General features: G+C 45.5%; 1 protein-coding gene across 1 annotated transcript in view; it reads right to left on the reverse strand.

The window, feature by feature from the left end:
* Positions 1-3,253: 3,253 nt before the first annotated feature.
* LOC140575120 (heterogeneous nuclear ribonucleoprotein C-like) overlaps positions 3,254-22,981 on the reverse strand; it is an 81,455-nt gene continuing 61,727 nt past the window's right edge. The window contains exons 4-8 of the mRNA XM_072695288.1: positions 13,883-14,040; positions 11,042-11,155; positions 8,823-8,980; positions 5,102-5,155; positions 3,254-4,536 (exon numbers count right to left, since the gene is read on the reverse strand). Coding sequence (XP_072551389.1) covers positions 5,117-5,155; positions 8,823-8,980; positions 11,042-11,155; positions 13,883-14,040 — 469 coding nt within the window. The 3' untranslated portion in view covers positions 3,254-4,536; positions 5,102-5,116. The remainder of the gene's footprint in view (positions 4,537-5,101; positions 5,156-8,822; positions 8,981-11,041; positions 11,156-13,882; positions 14,041-22,981) is intronic.

Consider the following 22,981-nt stretch of genomic DNA (forward strand, 5'->3'; position numbering starts at 1 on the left):
CCACCTCAGCACCAGATGCCTCATTATTTCATAGGGGGAGAGATATTGCGCAATAGGCTGAAGCGCCCGGGCCTGTGTCGACCACCCATCCAGCAGCAGCTAACTTATATTTTTCTTATCATGATAGCTTGGTGCTCTTGGGGGCCGCCTGGTGGTGGCCGTGTAATTTGAGTATGCCTTGGGCCGGTTCTGGCAGTAGAAATACCCCTATATCCATCCCCATGGCGAGCACGTCCTACAGCATTTGGCCGGGGCGTATAGGACGTCTTGCACGTCGCCTCATCGCAATAGCAAATTCATTTATCATACAGTGAATAAAAAGGAATATTATAATATATATTATAATACAATATTAATTATGATAATATTTCATTGTGCAATATATATATATAATGAAGTGCAAATTATATTTCACATATAATTCATGGGTGTCATTGATGCAAACCGTAGTGAATTAAACAATTATAATATACAATATTTGGTATACAGTATAGCACACACACACTGGAAAATATACATGGCATATATTAAAATATGAAGACAGTGTATCACAATAAGTGAATATGTTGCGCAATCCATATATTCTATATATGGATTCTATTCAATATATGATAAGCAGCAATAATCTATATTTAGTGAACTACATTTATTGTACATTATTAAAATATACAGTTATGTATGATACCTTTTCCCATTTTGCTATTATATATTATATATAATATAGTAAGTGTGCTTCTCTGTCTCTATTACAATCACAACTGATTAAAAATTGCACCAGAAAATGATATAAAAAGGGTAGTAGATCACCAGGACTGGTCACCCCTGCAGTACACAGGCAAGTTACAAATCTTTCCCAAAGTATGTTGCCTTAAAAGTATAAAAAGTAAACAACAACAAGTTGCGTAATTATAAACCATGGTGTTATTTTTACTTGCTTTGCTGCCACGATATGGTCTTTGATGCGCTGCAGCCGGACGCTCATCGGCAGTGCTTGTCTTTGGCTGTGCCTGTTCACAACTGCAGTGCATAGAAATACTCAGATAATCAAGCACCTCACCGTCAAACCCCGTCAACATTAGCTAGTAAATAGATATTTATACACTGTCTAAATCAGAGCCCTGCCCAGACACACAACGTTGACCATATAGACACAGCTGGACTTGTGTTTAGTCAGCTCAGTGCAGTCTGTAAGAACATTGCGGAGCACTTTTTTAATAGAATACTAATAACACTGGAATGGACTGTTATTATATGCAGCTTATATGAGTTTAATGTATCTAGTACTTACACTGTACAGGAGAAGTGTCTGTGTCCAGGAGATCACTGGTGCTGTGAAAGGCACTGACCTCTAGGTGTTTCACCTGTTATTGATCAGTCAGTGCAAAGTGCAGATAGTTTATGATTCTCACTGAAGAGCCAAAGTGCTTGTTTTATAATAAACTGACTGTAAAAAAACATCTGCCAGATGTTGATGTTGTTCTGTTGAAGGAACAGTCCATCCTAAAACCAGCAATATGTCATTTCTTATTGCTGAATGAAAAAAGTTCGGCATTAAACGTTTCCCAGACCATCTTCATTGAGGCACATGCTTTTTTTTGTTGTTTGTTATTATTTTGGCAATAATTGTAATTATACAATAAATTTCATTCATAAATTATATAATTATGCATGTTTATATGTAACATGTTTTTTGGAAATATGGAAGATATCAATCAAACCACAAAACAGACTGTAGTAACAGTGAGAGAACTGCAGGTGGCGCCAGAAATCCATGTAAATTCACTCACTGACCGAAAAGAGTCATTTTTTTAAAAAGAAAAAAACATAAAATGTAGCTTTTAATGGACTCATTAGGACAAAAAGTGTTTAGCTGGGTCTGAATCTGTACCCTATTCACTATGTAGTGCACTACATGGAGTGGTTCCGCCTTTTTTTCTAGTGCCATTTTTCACAATTTTCAGTGCACCCCCACAATGCACCGTAATATACAGTGTATAAACAATGTAAACACAGGAATACCCATAATCCCAGTTTCTCTGAATTCTGTTCCGTATAATAGTGCACTACATAGTGATCTGGAGTTTCTCAGAACCACTGTAGGACAATAACAGTATCACCTGTCCGGAGGTGGATCTACATATTAGGCAGCGAGCGAAACATCAAACATCAGGTCTTGTGGGATGTTCCCAGTATGCAGTGGTCAGTACCTACCAAAAGTGCCCCAAGAAAGGACAATCCTTGGGTCAAGGTGGAGGTGGAGGCCTCGCCCACCCCACAACTTCCAGAACTTTAAGGATTAGTCTTGGTGCCAGAGACCACTGGTCTTGTGGAGTCCATGCTTTTGACACAATATCAAGCAGGTGGTTTTAATGTTATGGCTGATGGGTGAATAACTACCATATGTGATGAAGCGTGTTGTCGTACACTGTCACATCATCAAAGTCTCAGATTTTTACGTTTAGATGTTCTGTTCTTCTGTGAGTCTGAAGTAGAGCTTCTCCAGACCCATCAGAACACCAGCAGAACACCCCGGCAATGAGCTACAGATGCGACCTGCAACTTTTGAGTGTGTTCCAAGTGTTCCAAGCTTTTAACAATAGCTCTTTCACCAGCTACTGAGAGGTTAAAGCATTTGGCAGAGCATGAGGCCATGGAGCATCCATTCACCTCCACAACCTGCAGGGCATTGTGCTAAAAAAAAAGAGCACGCTGTGTCCGAGCTCTCTGTTCGGTGCTCTGACTCACGCCGCACTTGGGTCCTCAATGCACACTGTTGGCCTAATTTGTCCTGGATGCAGCGATTATGCATTATTCCTGCAGCTGGAGCAGTTTTGCTGCCTCTGCTGAGCTCTTTCCAATGCCTCTGCCCTGAGCTGGAACTGTGCAGCATTGACCTAACGTCATGGTGTGGCCAGAGTGCCTGCAGCGCTAATGAGCTTTTTTTGTGCCGGACAAAGAGGCATATCCGATTCTGCTTAGTCACAAACAAATGCTAAACTGCCTCAATTGTCCACTTATCCCTGGCTCTCCAAACAGCTTTGGGCCTCAGAATAGTGGAACGGTCGAACGCCATCTAACCACGTCTTGAACAAAAGTACAGCATAAAGACAAGAACACCAAGAGGCTTTTTTTAATCAATATGAAAATACCTTTACTACTGTGACAATGCATGGCCTCCACTCAGCTTCATGTGGACGCAAACCAAGAGAAAGGAACCGGTCGTTCCTGACAAACAGCACTGGAATTCTACTGAAACAGTCTCAGATATTTCTTTTATTTCTTCGCTTTTTTCAAAAATAAGAACAAAATTAACAAACCGCAAGAGAAAATCCGACAGCCAGAAACACATAAAACAGTTTACAATATTACACAATATTACACATTGACCCAGACCTTGTCTTTCAGGCTGAAGAGCCGTGAACACAGAAGAAGAGGATCCATCATTACGTCTCATTCAGAGAGCTATTGGAGTCTGTACGGCTAGCGCTGCCTCTTATGAAGGTAAGCATGGAGCAGTTTACTCTTTTTAAGGGATAAAAATCACACAGAGAATCGGAAACCTTTACAGTGCAGCATGATGGACCTGTTGGAGCTGATGTCAGGTTAATATTTAGGCCTAATGTACTTTCATGGTCTCGTATTGGACAGCCATGGCTTCATGAATAGGGCGGGTTGTTTATTTTATATTCCAGCTTGATTAAGACCACTGACAGGTAATGAGAATAACACTTACTGATTATCGGGGTCCAATGGGATCTACATATTAGGCAGCAAGTAGTTTTGGGGAAATTTTGGGAGAATTGCAAGCATAAGAATCAGAACATCTCCAAAACTGGGGTGTTCCAGTACACAGTGGTCAGTACCAACCAAAAGTGCTCCAAGGAAGGACAACCGGGGAACCGGTGACAAGGGTCAAAGGTGCCCAAGGCTCTCACAGATGCTCACAACTTACTGAACCTAAAGGATCTACTGCTAATGTTAGTCTTGGTGCTCCAGATACCACAGCAGGACACCTTCAGAGGTCTTGGGGAGTCCATGCGTCAATGGTTTAGAGCTGTTTTGGTGGCACGAGGGAATCTACGCAATATTAGGCAGGTGGTTTTAATGTTATGGCTGATCGGTTCATAGGTTTTGTGCTGAAGTTCATGATACAGCATGAAAAATAAGAGTACACAAAGTGGTTAATGATTCTGCTCTAAGTGGCAGAGCATGAGTTTTCCGTAGACTGTCTATCTGCAAAAAGCAAGTCAATTCATACAACAGCAGCTAGATCACAGGAGCTACATGGGAATACCAGCAGGGAAGCATTGGAGCATGTTGGTGTCACTGAAAACAGACACTTCACCCAAAGTGACAAAAACATGGGGCAATAGGGGATAACATAGACCCTTAAAACCTCCAAACACGTCCTTAGTAAGGAGCAACTGGCTGTTTAAACTGCATTGCAGATTGCAGGTGTCCTCTGGGAACCTGGTGGTGTGCTCTTCTTCTGCGTTTGGCCCTCCTTCACCTCGCTACATCACTCAGCAGTTCAGTCTGGAGAAGAAGACGGTGTTAATTCATTCAGCTCGGATAATAATGTTACTGTGCTTATAAGTAAGTAGCAGTTTGACATGCACTTTATGGACAAAAGTATTTGGACACCTGCACATTCATTGAATTAAGTGTTTCTCCTACTTTTGTTGGAGTATCTGTCTCTACTGTCCATGGATGAAGGCTTTTTTACTATATTTTGAAGGAGGAGCATTTCTGTGAGGATTTAATTGCATTCAGTAACAGAATGTTGGCCCCACCTCATCCCATTTGAGAGTACTGGATGGAGCTCCACCACCACCATCATTCCAGAGAACACAGTTCTTCTTTCACTGCTCCACAATGCTGCTGGGGGGGGGGCTTTATACACCTCTACTAACCCACGCCTGGCATAGGTTCATGCTTATCTGCTCCAGAGAGTCCTATTCTATTGGCAGTACTTATTTCCAGAGACTAGACAGCCTAAAGTAGCTGAATGCATTGGTTAGAGGGGGTGTCCACAAACTTTTGAACATCTAGTGGATCTGTGTTTGTACAGTCATGTGTGTGCTGGGCTGCTATCCAGTACCTGAACGGTGCTTCTCTACATTTCGTCCTCCAAGTCAGAGCTGTGATGATTCATCTGAAGCAGAGAGAGAAACACAGACCCTCATTATAATGGTTTCCAGTGCTCTAACATGTAGCTGCAATATGTTCGTAGCCATTAAGGAGATAGCACTGTGGGTAACCCCGAGCTTCTAGCTTGGAATTAATGACACATGAGTCAGTGTGCAGGAGCTCATTTCACATGGTTGGGCTGCAGAGAGGAGCTGCTGCACTAGCTAATGGGTGGGAATGGAAGCACGCTGAGATGACAGAGAGAGCCCGGTCGGCTCTCGCCGAGATGCTCTCCTCTAACATATGGTTTATTACCTAGAGCGAGGGAGCTCTCATCAGTTATGGAAAACAACAACAACAGCTTGTGGAGAGCACTGCTAGGTAGAGAACGTGAGAAATGTGGCCTTAGCAGCAGAGTGGTCCATCAAACTACTGAACCAAGCCCGTGCTGTTTTACCAGCCTGCCGATTTAACAAGCTCGCAAACAGTGTGGTGGAACCAAACCCACTGGAGAAACTACCCAACCGATGGGTTTCATTATTCTGATGCTGAAACCAGAGCGAGCGAGGAGCAGACCATGCTTCTCGAGGCTGTGGGCTGGTTGGGTGCTGTCTTACTGTGCTTGTGATTGTTTTCATAGGAACTGTTGCTAGGTTGGACAAACTTTACAGATTAAAAGTCCCAGGTTTTACCAAATTATTAGATTCACTCCTCCCAGCATAGATCAGACAGAGTTAACCCTGTAAGATCCAATGTGTCTGCTAGTGAGGCCTTCATGACGTACAGGCCCGGTTTCCCAGAATAGGATTAGTGTTTAGAATTGGCAGGAAATTCGGAAAATCCGATTTAGTCAATAATCCAATCAATAAGTTTACATGCACTTGAGTAATCAGACAACAGGAAGAATTGCATCTACATAAGTCAGTTTGGAGACCAAACCTCAACGTCTGCTAAGCGTCATAATGTTGGCATCCAAACAATGTGAAATTCAAAAGTAGACATTGATCTGACGTTAGTTATGCTGTTAAGCAACCAAAATTCAACGTCTTCCTAATGTCTCATGCCAATGTCATCTTAATGTAAAATACCAACATTAGTTGTAAGGTATAGTGACCAAGACCTCGTCCACTGAACTTAACAAAGTTAACGTCTACACAATGTGAAATATTAACGTTGTTAGACAACAGTAAAAGCGTCAGGTGTTACATAAGCAAAATGCAATATCTGTTGCAACGTTGGAGCTTGATGGATGTGTGACTTTGATTTCCAACCAAAATTCAACATCTGTCTAACGTTGGAGCTTGATGGATGTGTGACTTTGATTTCCAACCAAAATTCAACATCTGTCTAATGTCACATGCCAACATCATATTAATGTAAAGTACCAACAATTAGTTGAGTATGGTGACCAAAACCCTACATCTGCTAAATATCTGCTAAATAACATTTGCTGTTTGAAATGTTGATAAATGTTGATAAATGACCAAAATTCAATGTTTATCTAATGTTGGAGCTTAAGATCAACCCAGTATTGGTCTTCGATGGATATGTGACTGATTTCCAGCCAAAATGCAACGTCTGACTAACGTTAGAGCTTGATGTCAATCAAATGTTGTTTTTTGACAGATATGCAACTTTGATTTCCAACCAGAATTCCACATCTGTCTAATACTGTCACATGCTAACGTCCTACTGATGTTCAGCAACAACATTTAGTTGTGGGGTATGGTGACCCAAACCCAACGTCTGCTAAATGTCAGTGTCTAGATGTGAAATTCTAACACTGTTAGACATATGTTGTTGGTCATGGTGTGGTTAGGTGACCAAAATGTAACATTTATTAAATGTCAACACAGGATTGGTTTTTGATGGATATGTGACTTGATTTCCAACCACAACTCAACGTCTATTCAACGTTGGGTTTTGACGTCAACCTAATTTTCATTTTTAACAAAGTTTCCGGCGTCTTTCTGAAATGAAATTGACGTCTGCTGCTCTCTAAAGTGTGTATAAAGTGTTTTGGCCCCTGTGAGTGTTTCACATTGGCCTAGCCACAGCAGCAAAGCAAAGGCAATTGTGATGGGAGTGAGGGGGCAGATGGTGCAGTTCTGCAGTGTTTCACAGCTGAGATAGTTCGGGGGGAAGCCCTCGGTGACACGAACACTGCAGAGGAGTAATTGAGGCCTTGCTGTTCTGTGCAGGAGGCACTGAAGGTGGCTTAAGGTACTTAATGTGTCACTGTCGCCAGGTGGGGGACAGTCCGCAAGGTAATTACACATAATTGTAATGTGCTTTGTGGGGATGTTATATATATATATATAGCTGTTATGTCTTGCCTTTCACTGTATTTTCTCTCTCCAATAGCTTTTCTTTTTGCTTATCATCACATTTTCCCCTCAATAAGTGCCTTGGCTATGTGTGTGTGTGTGTGTGTGTGTGTGTGTGTGTGTGTGTGTTTGAAGTCTCTGCTTAAGGACAGCCGTAGGTGGATGCAGTCTGAGAATGAGAGCAGAAAAATGGCCGAGCTCAGTGTAATTTTATGCTGCAATGAGCAAATCTGTCTCCAAATAAAGCTGTGATGTGTCAAAGGAACGACAACGTGATTAGCTTTGTTTTTCGCAGCTCTTTGGGAGGCATGAGTGAGATGGAGGTAAGGTAATGTGTTAAGTGAGGGTGTGTGTGTGTATGTGTGTGTGTGTGTGTAGTTCTTCACTTGTAGTTCCAGGCTTTGGCTGTTCTGTGTGGAGAATCGGTGAACGTCTGTAGGAGTAGTTGGTGCTTGTCTGCAGGAACCAGGCATAGTTTTACATTCGCAACATTTGAGAGGCACTTATCAGCTGTCAGACTGATTTGCCATGCAGCAGCTTTCTGTATTGTGCTTATCTCTTTTCTCCCACATTCTCTCTCTCTCTCTCACACACACACACACACACACACACACACACACACACAGTGCACAATGACACATTTGAGAATTTGAGAAGACACACACATTCACACACATTCTCCTTTTGAAATCCCTTGTGTGTATAGGGGGATGAAGGCTGGGCATGGTACGTTTCGGTTATCTACAGAGGGACACAGTGCAGGGCATGCTATGCTATGCTACAGTGGCCTGCAGAGTGGACTTGACTTGCAGGAGTTTTGATGGGAAAAAAGCACTTCATATACAGCACTGTGCAAAGGTTTTAAAAACCTGCAAAATTTAAAATGAAATTGCAGTGGAGGTTCTCCATCACTGTGTTCATCATTAGAACATCTCCAAAGTTCTCCTCTCTCATGGAGTCTAGTATTATTTAGGGTTCTCCTCAGATCAACACCTGGTTTGGGGGTAAATCAGGGCTTAATGATGGTAAATCAGGTGAGCTGCTGCTGCTGCTGCTGATGATGATGATGGAGTTGAACACATCCTTCACGCTGTGCTGGCTGGACTGTGGGGCGTCCAGGAGAACCCTGGAGGAACCGAGCTCTGTTCTTCAGACTAGCTCACTGACAAGATCTCAGTACTTTCTTCAGAATGAGAAGCTCTTGTTTCTCCTTTTTTACTGGATTAATGTTCACCTGCTTTATCTGTTCTGATGAGATCTGGAGCTTCTACAGTAAAACTCTCTCACTGCTGAGAGATGGGGGTTTAGAGTGATGGGTCTTAAACCTCTGTACAGAACTGTATGGGTAAGAGTTGCAGTGTTTACCATGTGTGAATCATCGTCGCTGGCCTCCCCCAGCTCAGGACTGTCTCTCCGGGCCCGACGAGGGCGGGGGCTGGGGCTTCTGGGTGATCCCTCTCGACTGCTGGCTGATGGGTTGTATGGTGACCCCCCCAAACTCCCATCCTGAGAAAAGGGTGAACCTGCAGCAGAAACACAAATTTAAACCTTAAAGCAGCTGTGTGTGATAAATGCTATTTTTTGCTCCCCCTACAGGTGGGGAGTGTAATTCACTTTCACACCACTGCTGAAAACGGACAGCTGTACACATGCATTTGCTGAGAGAGAAATCCAGCAGGAGCATCTGCAGGTAAGGAAGCATGTGGACTGAGGCTGTAGAGTAATACTACACCTCCCCAATATATAACCACCACCCCATCTCATCCTTCCCAAACTCATCCCAAAAGACTGTAATGGATGGAGCTCCACCATCATCATTTCAGAGAACACAGCTCTTCCACTGCTCCACAGCTCCTCAATGCTGGGGGGCTTTATACCCCTCTATAGCCCACGCCTGGCGTTATTAGGCAGCATGGAGCCAATAGGGTCATGATGTTGATCTGCTCCAGAGAGTCCTATTCTATTGGCAGTACTTCTTCTCTACAGGGACTAGACAAGCTGTGTGCATTTGCACATCTATTTCAGCATTGAGTGCGACTTAAAGTAGCTGAATGCGTTCATTAGAAGGGGTGTCCACAAACATTTGGACATGTAGTATGTTATATTATTGGTAAAAAAATACCATTTAAATACCATTTAACGTATTTAATATTTGACCAAGTTAAGTGTTCAGGACTGAGGCTTCTCCTCCCCGTCACACCCTTTTTAACCCTGCAATCTATCACCCCACCCCCCCACCCCCAGTGGTCTGGCTCCACTTATAGAAGGCGGGACTGGCTTCCTTCCACAAATCGTAAGGAGCTGGGAGCTGATTGGTCAGGGAGGAGTGTCAGACTGGATAATCAGATATTAAACACTATAAAACATAATTTTAAGAAAAGTCTCGACTGAACTAAATCAGTCAGTCCTGAAAGATCCTGAAAATAAAGAGATTTTACTGAACCCATTAATCAGCAGCTCGTCTGATCTAAACTCTGGGGAATCTATCATTCCAGTCCCCCCTGTGATCTGACTCCACTTATCAGAGGCGGGACCGGCTTTCTCCCACAATTCAGAGGCCATCTGAACTCAAGACCAAAGTCATCTGAGCTCTCCACCCCCCCACCCACCTCCCAAATCATCAAAAGCTGAACCAGCAAAATAATCATTGAAAGCTGATGTGTGTGTGGCCTTAACCAGCAGGTCAGGCCCATCAAACTTTAGAACAGTCTAACTACTCTCAACTATCCAAGTCAAAATATACGTCTTTATTTACTGAGAACATTTTCTTTGCACTGGATGCATCGAAAAGCTGAGGGTTCCAGTATTTGAGCCTATAAGAAATTTGAAGCGTTCTCTGGCAAATAAGTCAAATTGACATAGAAACCTCGCCTCTCTGGTCAAATTGCTAGTATTACTGCCTCAGACACATTGATCGCTCATCATCGGCAGAGCTGTAATTAAAGAAGGTCTGGATTAGAATTGAAAAAAAAGGGAGAGCGCCTCGAGGAAAAGGCCGATATTTGAGATTCAGAATCAGAATGGTGCTTTTAAGGTACGGTCGCTTTTACGGCCGAACATAAACACACAGTAACACACAGTCCAGAAAAATAGGGACTCCTTTGCATTTGCAATCAAGCTCCAATGTCTCCCCAGATGCATCGTCTCCACCGGCCTCAGATTAGCACCGATCTCTATTGCAATGGATTAATACAAATGGATAAGGCTTAGGAGACAATTAGAAGACTTAATTATCATAGACTTGAACTCAGTTGATCAGGGGTTCCCAGTCCTGGTCCTTAAGGAAGATCTACCACCATGCAGAGTTGAGCCTCCATCCTAATCTAGCAAAAGGTCCAGGTGATGAAGGTCTTCAGAGGTTCACACTCTAGAGTCTCTCTCTACTCTCCGGGGTGGTTCAGGACGATCTTCAGGACCAGAGCAAGTGAAGCTCAAGCAAGCAAACCACTAGGGGGCAGCGTAAGCTTGTAGGATGCCGCTGAGCCAATCTTGGACTTATTTTAATCACACGGCCCAAAGTTTAAAACCTGTCAAATGATCTCAAGAGGACAAACAAGAGCCTCATGCATTTTTAGAAGACCGACCTGTGTGCTCCTGCCTTTGTCTGTCCATCCTGTCCAGACTGTCCAACAGCCCATCGATCTGAACCTTTATCAGAGTCAGTTCTCGCTTTATAGTCTGCAGCTCCTCCATTTTCACTGCACAGAAACAAATGGAGAGGGAGGGAGAGAGAGATGCCACATTAAACCAGTAAAAAAGAAGACAATCACACAACTCTGAAAACGAGTGAGGCTCCTCCTCAGCAAAATTGACTGCGTTGAGATAAGGGAAGGGCTATCTCTTCATTTGTGCTTCTCAGATAACTGCACACACTAGCCTGGCACGTCCCCTTTGTTCCTTCTCCCCTTTAAACACACTCTCTGACAGCCGTTTACACACTGTGCCATAGCCAAGCTCATCTATACAGTCAACTCCAGAGGAGGCCATTTGTCCTCAGGCAGCTCCTCAGCCCCCAGCTTGGCTTAGGGGTGTAGGAAAACGACCGATATATTGAAGTATCACGATATTATGTTTCGCAGTACTGTTTCGTTTCTTAAAAACAGTTTGGACTGTGTATTATTTTTAATGAATAGTTAAAAATAACTCCAGATGCCACAGCAGGACACCAGGCCTCGATGCGTCAGGGTTTTGGTGGAACACAGTATAATGCAAGTGGTTTTAATGTTGTGGCTGATCAGCGACACTTTGGAGCATCTACTGGTCAGCTAGAAGGGTATAACCCCCCCCCCCCCGCATTCGTTCTCTGGAGAGATGGAGCTTCATCCCAGTACCATTGGGATGTTTTCCAACACCCCTAAACCAAGCTGGGTGCTGAGGAGCTGCCTGACCCCTAGATGGCAGTGTTCTATGAGTTCAAGTCTGTGATAATAAAGTCTTCTAATGGTCTTCTAGGCCTCATCCATTTGTATTAATCCATTACAATAGAGATCGGTGCTAATCTGAGGCCGGTGGAGACGATGCATCTGGGTAGACATCTGGCTGTGTATTGGCAAGAACCTGGCCATATGATATGTACGGCGATACAGGGGTTACGATTCACTATTTTGCGATATATGTAAATGTAAAAAAAATGTAAAATGTAAATATATCACAATACTGTAAACAAGCCGATATATTGCATTTTGTTTTTATATTAAATATCAGTAAAGCTGTCGTAGTAAAAAACACACCATCGTTTGCGTGAAATCTGAGTAAAAAAACGTAAACTTAAAAACCTTACTCAGACCAATTTATCCAATCAGAACAGTGAGATCTGAAGATGCAGCGCAATAGTGCCCTCTAGCGGCCAGGATTTAAACACAACACTTAATAAAACACTCTCTGACGCCAATCTTTTTTTTTTTTTTTTTACATAAACTATTACGTGATACTGTGTGTTTAAGAATCACTACAGTACCGCAAAACAAAATATCGCAATACTTCGATATAATGATATTTTCTGACGCCCCTAGTTTACATGGAAAGCTTCATGGCAGACAGTGGTTCATTCTGTGTAGTGTTTAAACCCCGACCCCTAGATGGCAGTGTTGTACTCCGTCTCTCAGTGTTCTGATCGGATAAAAAATCTACTTGCTTAGTTTTACTGTCTTGCGCACAGGATCGCAAAATATGGCAATTTATTGAATTGAGGGTCTTGCCAGTACCCGACAGCACATGGTTGGGGACACCAAGTTCTCCTTGGTGGAAAAATACTGGATACCTACAGGACTACAAATGATATGGAAAATATGGACCCAGATACAGTCACAGTTCCAGACGAACTAAAAAAAGAAGCCAAAGCAGAGACTATGGCAGAGAGATGGAGTTTAATTGAAAAGGCCAACATCGTGACCCTTGAGTTCCAGTGCTGTGAGGTGACCTGGCAGTGAGAACGGCTAATAACACTCTCTAATAACACTCTCTAATAACACTCTCTTATTCGTTCTGCTCTATTAATTTGGTGTAACTCGTGTTCTGATAGGGCTGTCTCTATTACAGAAGGAGAGCCTACAGAGAAGAGGCTTTTAATGAAAAGCCATCTGGAGTCTGCCCTTCTGAGCTCAGCAGACTGATCAACCAAACTCAAATATGCTCAGATGAGCTTTTAAATATGGAGCGAATTTAGGCCTTATGATAGCAACAGATTTTCAGACTGTAGACATCGGCTCATCCAACAGTTCTTCTCAATTTAAGGCTACTGATGGGGAGTTTAGCACCCTTTTCACACAAGATCTGACTGCATTCAGCCACAAGAACAACACTGAGGTCAAATTCTGCCACTCCAGCTCATCCCAATGGTACTGGGATGAAGATCCATCTCCCCAGAGAACGATTGCAGTTCTACTGCTCTGTGGGCCAATTCTGAGGGGCTTTATACCCCTCTAGCTGACCAGTAGATGCTCCAAAGTGTCTCTGATCAGCCACATCATTAAAACCACCATCAAAACAGCTCTGACCCATCGAGGCCTGGACTCTGCAAGACCTCTGAAGTTGTCCTGCTGTGGTATCTGGAGCACCAAGACTATCCTTTAAGTCCCCCAGTCCTGTAAGTTGTGAGGTGGGCGGAGCCTCCATGAGCATCAGTGAGAGATTTGGGCACCCTTGACCCTGCCGCTGGTTCACCGGTTGTCCTTCCTTGTAGCACTTTTGGTAGGTACTGACCACTGCATACCAGGAGGGAACACCCTACAAGACCTGATGCCTGATGTTTTGGAGATGTTCTGACCCTTCAGTCACTGTCTAGAACATCACAGTTTGGTTCTTGTCTCAGATTCTTACACTCGGCTTCCAACACATCAACTTTAAGCACTTGCTGTAGTGGTTTTAATGTTATGGCAGGTTTTAATGTTACGCCTGTACAGAATGAGTGGGTGTAGCATTCTTACACTTGGCTCTGCTGGATGAGTGGGGTCTGGAGGTCTTGGAGGATGAGCTCTCTCGGCTGCGTCTCTGCCTGGAGGAGGACGAGCGGGCTCTCTTGGCCAGGCTGGAGCTGTGGGCCAGTGGGGGCGCTGCTGACGGGACACGCTGATAGTCATACATCCTGGGGAGCACAGTACACACTACCGTTATCACCATACACCATGCAGCTTTCTCCACAAACACACACATTCGGACCACTTTGGGTTCTTCACAACTCTTTTGCAAACGCGGTTCTTGATAGAACCAAATATGGTTCTTCTGCCATTTGAAGAACCTTTATTTTAACCATGATTGCATTTGAACAAGGAGGGTGAACATCCAGCTACTGGATAGGACAGCATCCATCCATCCATCTACTTCCCAAAAGACACCATGTGGACAAAAGTATTGGGACACCTGCTCATTCCCTGTTTCTTGTGAAATCAAGGGTATTAAAAAGAGCTGATCCTGCTTTTGTTGAAATAACTGTCTCTACTGGCCTTTGACTGCTTTGCTGTGAGGATTTGATTGCATTCAGCAACAAGAGTGAGGTCACGTTAGTGAGGTCAGGATGTTGGATGATCCCAACCCTGCCTCACCCCCCCAACTCATCCCATCCAAAAGTATCATTGCAGGGAACACAGTTCCACTGCTCCACCCCTCTCTAGCCCACGCCTGGCATTATTAGGCAGCATGGAGTCAATAGGGTCATGATGTTGATCTGCTCCAGAGAGTCCTATTCTATTGGCAGTACTTCTTCTCTACAGGGACTAGACAAGCTGTGTGTGTTTGCGCATTTGCACATCTGTGTCTGCAATGGGTGCAACTTAAAGTAGCTAAACTCATCCATAAACATTTGTTTCATTTTTATTCAACACATTATTTGTTACAGTGCAGGAAGTCACATGACCGATTTGAACCTCCCTCTCTGGCTCTCTGGCGAATGAAAGAAAACTTGGGGAAGTTTTCTCGCAAGTAAGTGTCAGTGAGTGAGTTCTGTTCAGTAATGCATTCTGTTTGCATAATATTCTGCATAATGGACTGTGTGTGTGTGTGTGTGTGTCTGCATGCGTGCTATCTGTGCATTTCAGCAGCGCTCCAAGTGTCTGTGTTTAAGCAGTGAGGAGCAGCGAGAGCCGGGTGGAGAAACATCTGACAGGCGTGGGAGCTGGGAGGTTTACCAGCATTCTCCATACCCCCACATAAACAGCCAGCGATGCCATTTCTCTGCTGCAGGCACGGGTGCTGCACTGATGTTCCTATGCAGCACCAATAGTGGAGCCCCATACATCATTTTAATTGACGGTTCCTTAAAGAACCCTTTCTGTAAATGACATTTGTGGGTGTCAAAACCTTTCTAAAGTTACAAGAACCCACATAATATAAACATATGTGATACTAGATTTTGTTAGTTTTTTTATGTGGTACAAATGTATGTGGACACCCCTTTTGAGAAGTAATGCCAATTGAGTAGAACTCTCCGGACTAGATAATCCGATTGGCTTCATGCTGCCTAATGCCCCAAACGTGGGCTAGAGGGGTAAAAAGCCCCCCAGCACTGAGGAGCTGTGGAGCAGCGGAAGAGCTGTGTTCTCTAGAGTGATGATGGTGGTGGAGCTCCATCCAGTACTTTTGAATAGGATGAGCTGGGGGACTGACTGAATGCAATCAAATCCTCACAGCAATGCTCCTCCTCCAAAATCTATTAGAAAGTCTTCTTCTCTGGACAGTAGAGACAGTTACTCCAACAAAAGAAAATCAGCAGGATCAGCTCTTTTAACACCCTTGATTTCAGAAGAAATGATGATGAATGAGCTGGTGTCCCAATACTTTTGTCCAAATAGTATAGCTCTCCAGGAGTATGATTGGAGACCATTGCCCTATAGAATTTATATTAGAGTATGAGAGTGGCCATAACCCATCGCTTAGGTGACCTTAAGGTCCTTATTGTGGAACCAATTCTGGATTACTTTGGAACCGTTCATTGGTTACAGACTTCTTACAGAGTTCTGTTCCAAAAATAAAAACTGGAATCTGGGGACCAGCAAAGGTCTGTGATATTTATATATCTGTGTGTCTGCAATATCGGCCTTTGTCGATGTTGGGAGATATGGGAGATGCCGCAGTGTCACTGCACTCATTATCCAGTAAATCAACAAACATCAAGTGAATTTCAGGTACAGTGATGACTGCACCATCACCAGGGTTCTGATTTCCTCCCCAGCCCCCTCTTAGATCCATTCTCCTCCTCCCTCCCTGCCTCTCGAGCCACTCTCTGCTTCTTATGAGCAGTGGTAAGCTGGTCTTATCTCCCACAGAAATCAAATTGGTACTGTCAGAGCCAATCAAAAGCTCTGTGGCGAGGCACTGCAGAAGCTGACAGGAGAGTTTAGGAGCATGTGTCACACAGGATACAGATACCAGCCATGATAAATCAGAGGGGAAGAGAGAGAGGGAGAGGAGGCTGGGGGATCAGATCTGAAAGTCATGCGTGCATTAAGTGAAATACACACGACAGCAGAACATCAGGAGCCAGCAGTTACTAACGATCGTTCCTGTGATATCTGGAAACGGCTACAGAAACCTGCCTGATCTTCATCATTTTCCAAAAGTTTGTGGACACCCCTTCTAATGAATGCATTCATGATGTCTAGTCCCTGCAGAGAAGTACTGCCAATAGAGCTGGACGCTCCAGAGCTCTCCAGAGCCAGAGATAGACACAAACCCTTTGCCAGGCGTGGGCTATAGAGGGGTATAAGGCCCCTCAGCATTGAGCTGTGGAGCAGTGGAAGAACTGTGTTCTCTAGAATGATGGATAGTGGAGTGCAATCTAATCCTCACAGCAATGTTCCTTCAAAATCTAGTAGAAAACCTTTTTCCCTGGACAGTAGAGACAGTTACTCCAACAAAAGCAGCCTTGATTTCAGAAGAAACGAACCAGAAGAAGCAGGTGTCCCAATACTTTTGTCAATTTGGCATTTATATTGCAAAATGATAAGACAAGCATATTCACCATTAGTGTTGGACACAGATGGAATTTGGCCTCCGCCTTTAACCCATCCATGCAGTGGACACACACACACAGTGATAGGGTGAGCACACATGCCTGCAGCGGTGGGCAGCCATCGCTGCGGTGCCCCCGAGGAGCAGAGAGCAAAGAGGGTGAAGGGGCCTTGCTCAAGGGCTCAACAGTGGCAGCTTTCCCGGGTATCGAACCCACAACCCTGTCATCAATAGCCTGTTCCTCTAACCGCTGAGCCTCCACCGCCCCCTAATATTTCATCGCAGTCTTATATGAAAAAGCTCCATCTCAGTCCCTGCTGTTTTACTCTTCCACAATTTGCGACAGCAGCTGCTCTTGGCGTACACGGCGTGACTAATGGACTGGTGAAAACGGTCCAAAATTACTTGGAAATAAAATACCGGTAAACAACAAATTTGCTGTTTCAGAGATACAGAGTCCTCAGTGCTGTTTTATCCACACACCAGCATACTGCACACTCTGCTCCTTCCTGTCGGCTGCAGCGTATAAACCCTAATAAGACTCACTGCTCGGGACACCCTCGTCTTGTTCAGTAGAAAAGTCTAAGGCAGTCAGGGCCATTGTTTAAAACTGTTTACCTCAGCAGACAGTGTGTTTCTGCCTGTAAACACTGTATTACAACAGAATAAACACACATAAGCACAGTCAGATGTGAAGCTGCCAAGATCAACAGCTTTACATGGACTATAAGGACAAAAGTATTGGGACACACCTCTTAATCACTAAACTCAAAATCAAGCCCTCAGTCCTGCAGTCTGCCTTTCTTCCACACATCAGTGAAAGAACGGGAGGTTCTGAAGAGCTCACTGAACTCCAGCGTGGTTCTGTATGTAATAGGAGACACCGCTGCACCAACAACAACAAGTCAGCTGGTGAAATTTAGACCTTCCCTCCTAGATCTTCCTCCATCAGCTGTGAGTGGTGTTATTATTGAACAGTGGAAGAGTTTAGGAGGAACAGCTCACAGAGAGCAGCTCAGCCACAGAGTGTCTGTCAGACCACGTAAAGGTACAGAGCGGGGTCAGGGCCGAGTGCTGAGCTCAGAGCAGAGTGCAGAAAAGCCTCCAACTGACTCAGTAACTGCAGCAGAGCTCCAGACCTGCTGCTGCTGGTAGAACTTAGAGCAAAGGGGGACCGGCTCCTTATTAATATTAGTAAGTGTCCAAATACTTCTGTCCTGGATGAATGAGGAGCGTTAAAGGCCTGGGTCGAGCCTAAAACTGCAGGAAGGTTGTTCTCCAGGAGGAGGGTTGGAGAGCACTGTTCTTTAGCATCTACACTATATGGACAAAAGTATTGGGACACCTGCTCAGTCATTGTTCCTCAATCAAAGGGTATCACAAAGAATTGATCCTGATCCTTTTGTTGGAGTAACTGTTTCTACTGTCCAGAGAAGAAGACTTTCTACTAGGTTTGGGAGGAGCATTGCTGTGAGGATTTGATTGCATTCAGCCACAGTGTGAGGTCAGGAGGTTGGATTGAGGATCAACAACCCACCTTATCATCCCCAACTTATCCCAAACAAAAGTTCTGGATGGAGCTCCACCACCATCATTCCAGAGAACACAGTTCCTCCACTGCTCCACAGCTCCTCAATGCTGGGGGGCTTCATATCCCTCTATAGCCCACGCCTGGCATTATTAGGCAGCATGGTGTCGATAGGGTCATGTTTTAAAGGAGCTGGATGCATTCAGTAATGATTCTTCTACAGTTATCTTCAGGACGTTAGGACAGCGCTGAAGCCACAGTGACCAGGTCAGCCCGCGCCTTATTGTTGAGTGACGGCTGAAATGGCGCGCTGATTACGGGTGTGTCAAGAAGACCGGATTAAGACGAGTGAAAGCCTTTAAGAAGCTCCTAATCCACGACTGAGCAGATAAGCCCGAGTAAACAATTACACAGATACTCCTCTGGCAGCTGCCGTTCCGAGCGCTGGAGAGTTCATTCGCAAATTGGACGGTGTTTATTTAGATGTCCAGTGTCAACCAGTGCTTAAAACAGCTCGCCCTCGCGCTTGGCGAGAGCTTGGCGGGAGCTTGGCGAGAGCAGACTGCTGGAGGCTGGGGCTTTTTTATTAACCAAGCTTTGAAGTGACTGCAGTTAATTGGTGCGGGGATGTTGTTCTGTGATTTGGGCGTAGGTGCGGTAATTGCAGTGAATGCCACTCAGGCCTCGCTGTGTTCGGATGAAGCTGAGGGAAAGCCTCTTCTCTTAAAGAAAATCTAAATCTCCAGCCCTGTTCATCCTCACACACATACACACACACACAGGCCGGCTAAATGAGCAGCTTATGTGTGGTGGGAAGAAAGAGAGAGAGAGAGAGAGAGAGAGAGAGAGAGAGAGAGAGAGAGAGAGACACTAGCGCTACACAGGACCGTGAACACACACTGAAATATATATCTGCAGGCCACCAACACAGCGGTGCGGTAATGCCTCTCCGGCTGCGCTGTGTGTGAGGAGAGGCTTTAGATTCTTACACTCTCTTTAGGAGGTGAAGTCTTTAGCTGAGCTGCAGTGTGTAAAGAACAGCGGGAAGCCGAGCTTTGATCTGCTGCTGGAAAAGAAAGCAATCCTGTGCCGAGACAATGAGCGGCTTCTCTCCCTCGCTCTGCTCTCTCTACCCTCCCTACTCGCTCCTCCACTCTCTCTCTCCTCCTTCTCCACTCTCTCTCCTTCTCTCTCTCTCTCTCGGCCTCTCTCTCTCTGCCTCTCTCTCTCTGCCTCTCTCTCTCTGCCTCACTCTCTCTGCCTCACTCTCTCTGCCTCACTCTCTCTCTCGGTCTCTCTTAGTCTATTCTTTCGTATATAACAGAGGTGGACAGTGGTGGTGGTTGTGTGTGTGTGTGTGTGTGTGGGGGGGGGGGGGGGGTGTATGTAAGAACAGAGAGATGACAGGGAAAGAGTGGTGAGAGTGAGGGAGGGAGAGAGAGTGGTTAAGAAAAGGGGAGAGAGAGAGAGAGACAGAGAGAGAGAGAGAGAGAGAGAGAGAGAGAGACAGAGAGAGAGAGAGAGAGAGAGAGAGAGACAGAGAGAGAGAGAGAGAGAGACAGAGAGAGACAGAGAGAGAGAGAGACAGAGAGAGACAGAGAGAGAGAGAGAGAGAGAGAGAGAGACAGAGAGAGAGAGAGAGAGAGAGAGACAGAGAGAGAGGGAGAGAGAGAGCAGTCAGGCGCTTATCGCCCATCAGTGTGGAGCAGCTGAATTAGCTCCTCATGCAGCGCTGCCTCCAGCCTGACGGCTCGTTCTTCATACTGTCAGCCCTCCACCCCTCTCTACCCCTCTCTCACTCTCTCTCACTCTCTACCCCGCTCTCACTCTCTCTCTCTCACTCTCTACCCTGCTCTCACTCTCTACCCCGCTCTCACTCTCTCTCACTCTCTACCCTGCTCTCACTCTCTACCCTGCTCTCACTCTCTACCCCGCTCTCACTCTCTACCCCGCTCTCTACCCCGCTCTCACTCTCTCTCACACTCTACCCCGCTCTCGCTCTCTCTCTCACTCTCTACCCCTCTCTCACTCTCTCTCACTCTCTACCTCGCTCTCGCTCTCTCTCTCTCACTCTCTACCCTGCTCTTGCTCTCTCTCACTCTCTACCCCCTCGCACTCTCTCTCACTCTCTACCCCTCTCTCACTCTCTACCCCGCTCTCACTCTCTCTCTCTCTCTACCCCTCTTTCACTCTTTCTCACTCTCTACCCCACTCTCGCTCTCTCTCTCACTCTGTACCCCGCTCTCGCTCTCTCTCTCTCACTCTCTACCCCTCGCTCTCTCTCTCTCACACTCTACCCCGCTCTCGCTCTCTCTCTCACACTCTACCCCGCTCTCGCTCTCTCTCTCACTCTCTACCCCTCTCTCACTCTCTACCTCGCTCTCGCTCTCTCTCTCTCACTCTCTACCCTGCTCTTGCTCTCTCTCACTCTCTACCCCCTCGCACTCTCTCTCACTCTCTACCCCTCTCTCACTCTCTCACTCTCTATCCCGCTCTCACTCTCTCTCTCTCTCTCTCTACCCCTCTCTCACTCTTTCTCACTCTCTACCCCACTCTCGCTCTCTCTCTCACTCTGTACCCCGCTCTCGCTCTCTCACTCTCTACCCCTCGCTCTCTCTCTCTCACTCTCTACCCCTCGCTCTCTCTCCCTCACTCTCTACCCCTCGCTCTCTCTCTCACTCTCTACCCCTCGCTCTCTCTCTCACTCTCTACCCCTCGCTCTCTACCCCTCGCTCTCTACCCCTCGCTCTCTACCCCTCACTCTCTACCCCTCGCTCTCTCTCCCTCACTCTCTACCCCTCGCTCTCTCTCCCTCACTCTCTACCCCTCGCTCTCTCTCTCTCACTCTCTACCCCTCGCTCTCTCTCCCTCACTCTCTACCCCTCGCTCTCTCTCCCTCACTCTCTACCCCTCGCTCTCTCTCCCTCACTCTCTACCCCTCTCTCTCACTCTCTACCCCTCGCTCTCTCTCCCTCACTCTCTACCCCTCGCTTTCTCTCCCTCACTCTCTACCGCTCTCCCTCACTCTCTACCCCTCGCTTTCTCTCCCTCACTCTCTACCCCTCTCCCTCACTCTCTACCCCTCGCTCTCTCTCCCTCACTCTCTACCCCTCGCTCTCTCTCTCTCACTCTCTACCCCTCGCTCTCTCTCCCTCACTCTCTACCCCTCGCTATCTCTCTCTCTCACTCTCTACCCCTCGCTTTCTCTCCCTCACTCTCTACCCCTCTCTCTCACTCTCTACCCCTCTCTCTCTCTCCCTCACTCTCTACCCCTCGCTTTCTCTCCCTCACTCTCTACCCCTCTCCCTCACTCTCTACCCCTCGCTCTCTCTCCCTCACTCTCTACCCCTCGCTATCTCTCTCTCTCTGCTGTAAATAAATCTGCAAATTAAACAATTTAATGCATTAACAACCATAGACAGACACACATAAATATTATTTACAAACCACACACACACACACACACACACACACACACACATGCAGACACACACGCAGACACACACTGCATTGTTTTCGAACTGTGCAATAGAAGTTATTAGCTAGCATGCCTCATTACAACTGAGAGTCTAATGATGACTAAATCTCTCTCTCTCTCTCTCACACACACACACACACACACACATATAATGTATATATGGAACCATTTTAAAAGGTGCTATAGACAGTAGAACTGATTGTCTAAGCAGGCCGAAAAACCTTTTAGGCATCAAAGTAGTAAATCTAATAAATAAACACATACAATGCAATCTGACTGTGCTTGTAGGTGTATGGATCTTAGTGTGTGTGTGTGTGTGTGTGTGTGTGTGTCCAAAATCCCCCATTCCAATCCAATCCCCCAGTATAATCTGATCCACTCAGCCTCAAAGCAGGCAGAGTTTTGATGCCTCAGCGGTCAGACACGTAAATGACCCAGTATTCATGTCTGTCGGAGAAAGAAGTGTGTAGATCTACTGCCATTCACACATTCAAACAACACACACACACACACACACACACACACACACACACACACACACACACAAACACAAACACACTCTCTCTCACACAGTCTGTTCCTCAGCGAGCTGGCAGTGAAGGGCACAGTCAGTCTGGCCACAGGACAGTCCTGCTGATGGCTCTGACAGAAGAAGCTCCAGACAGACTCCTACTGCTGTTTATTTACAGCTGTCAGAAGCTCATCTCCAACTCCAACCGTGGGCCTGGTGGAGCTCTGCTCTGGACAACACCACACACTCACTGCACAGTTCTCTAACACTCAGTCTAAATACACTACATGTCCAAATGTGAGGTGGGGCGGTGATCATTCATCCAATGTCCTGACCTCACTAATGCTCTTGTCGCTGAATGCCATCAAATCCTCACAGCAATACCCCTAAATCTCCAAAATCTAGTAGAAAGTCTTCTTCTCTGGACAGTAGAGACAGTTACTCCAACAGAAGCAGGATCAGCTCTTTTTATACCCTTGATTTCAGAAGACACGATGAATGAGCAGGTGTCCAAATACTTTATTTTTTTAATTTCTAACTTGAAAGTGGTTTTATCTACTAAA

The sequence above is a fragment of the Salminus brasiliensis genome, chromosome 13 (assembly GCF_030463535.1).
Source record: "Salminus brasiliensis chromosome 13, fSalBra1.hap2, whole genome shotgun sequence".
In the NCBI taxonomy this organism is placed as follows: Eukaryota; Metazoa; Chordata; class Actinopteri; order Characiformes; family Bryconidae; genus Salminus; species Salminus brasiliensis.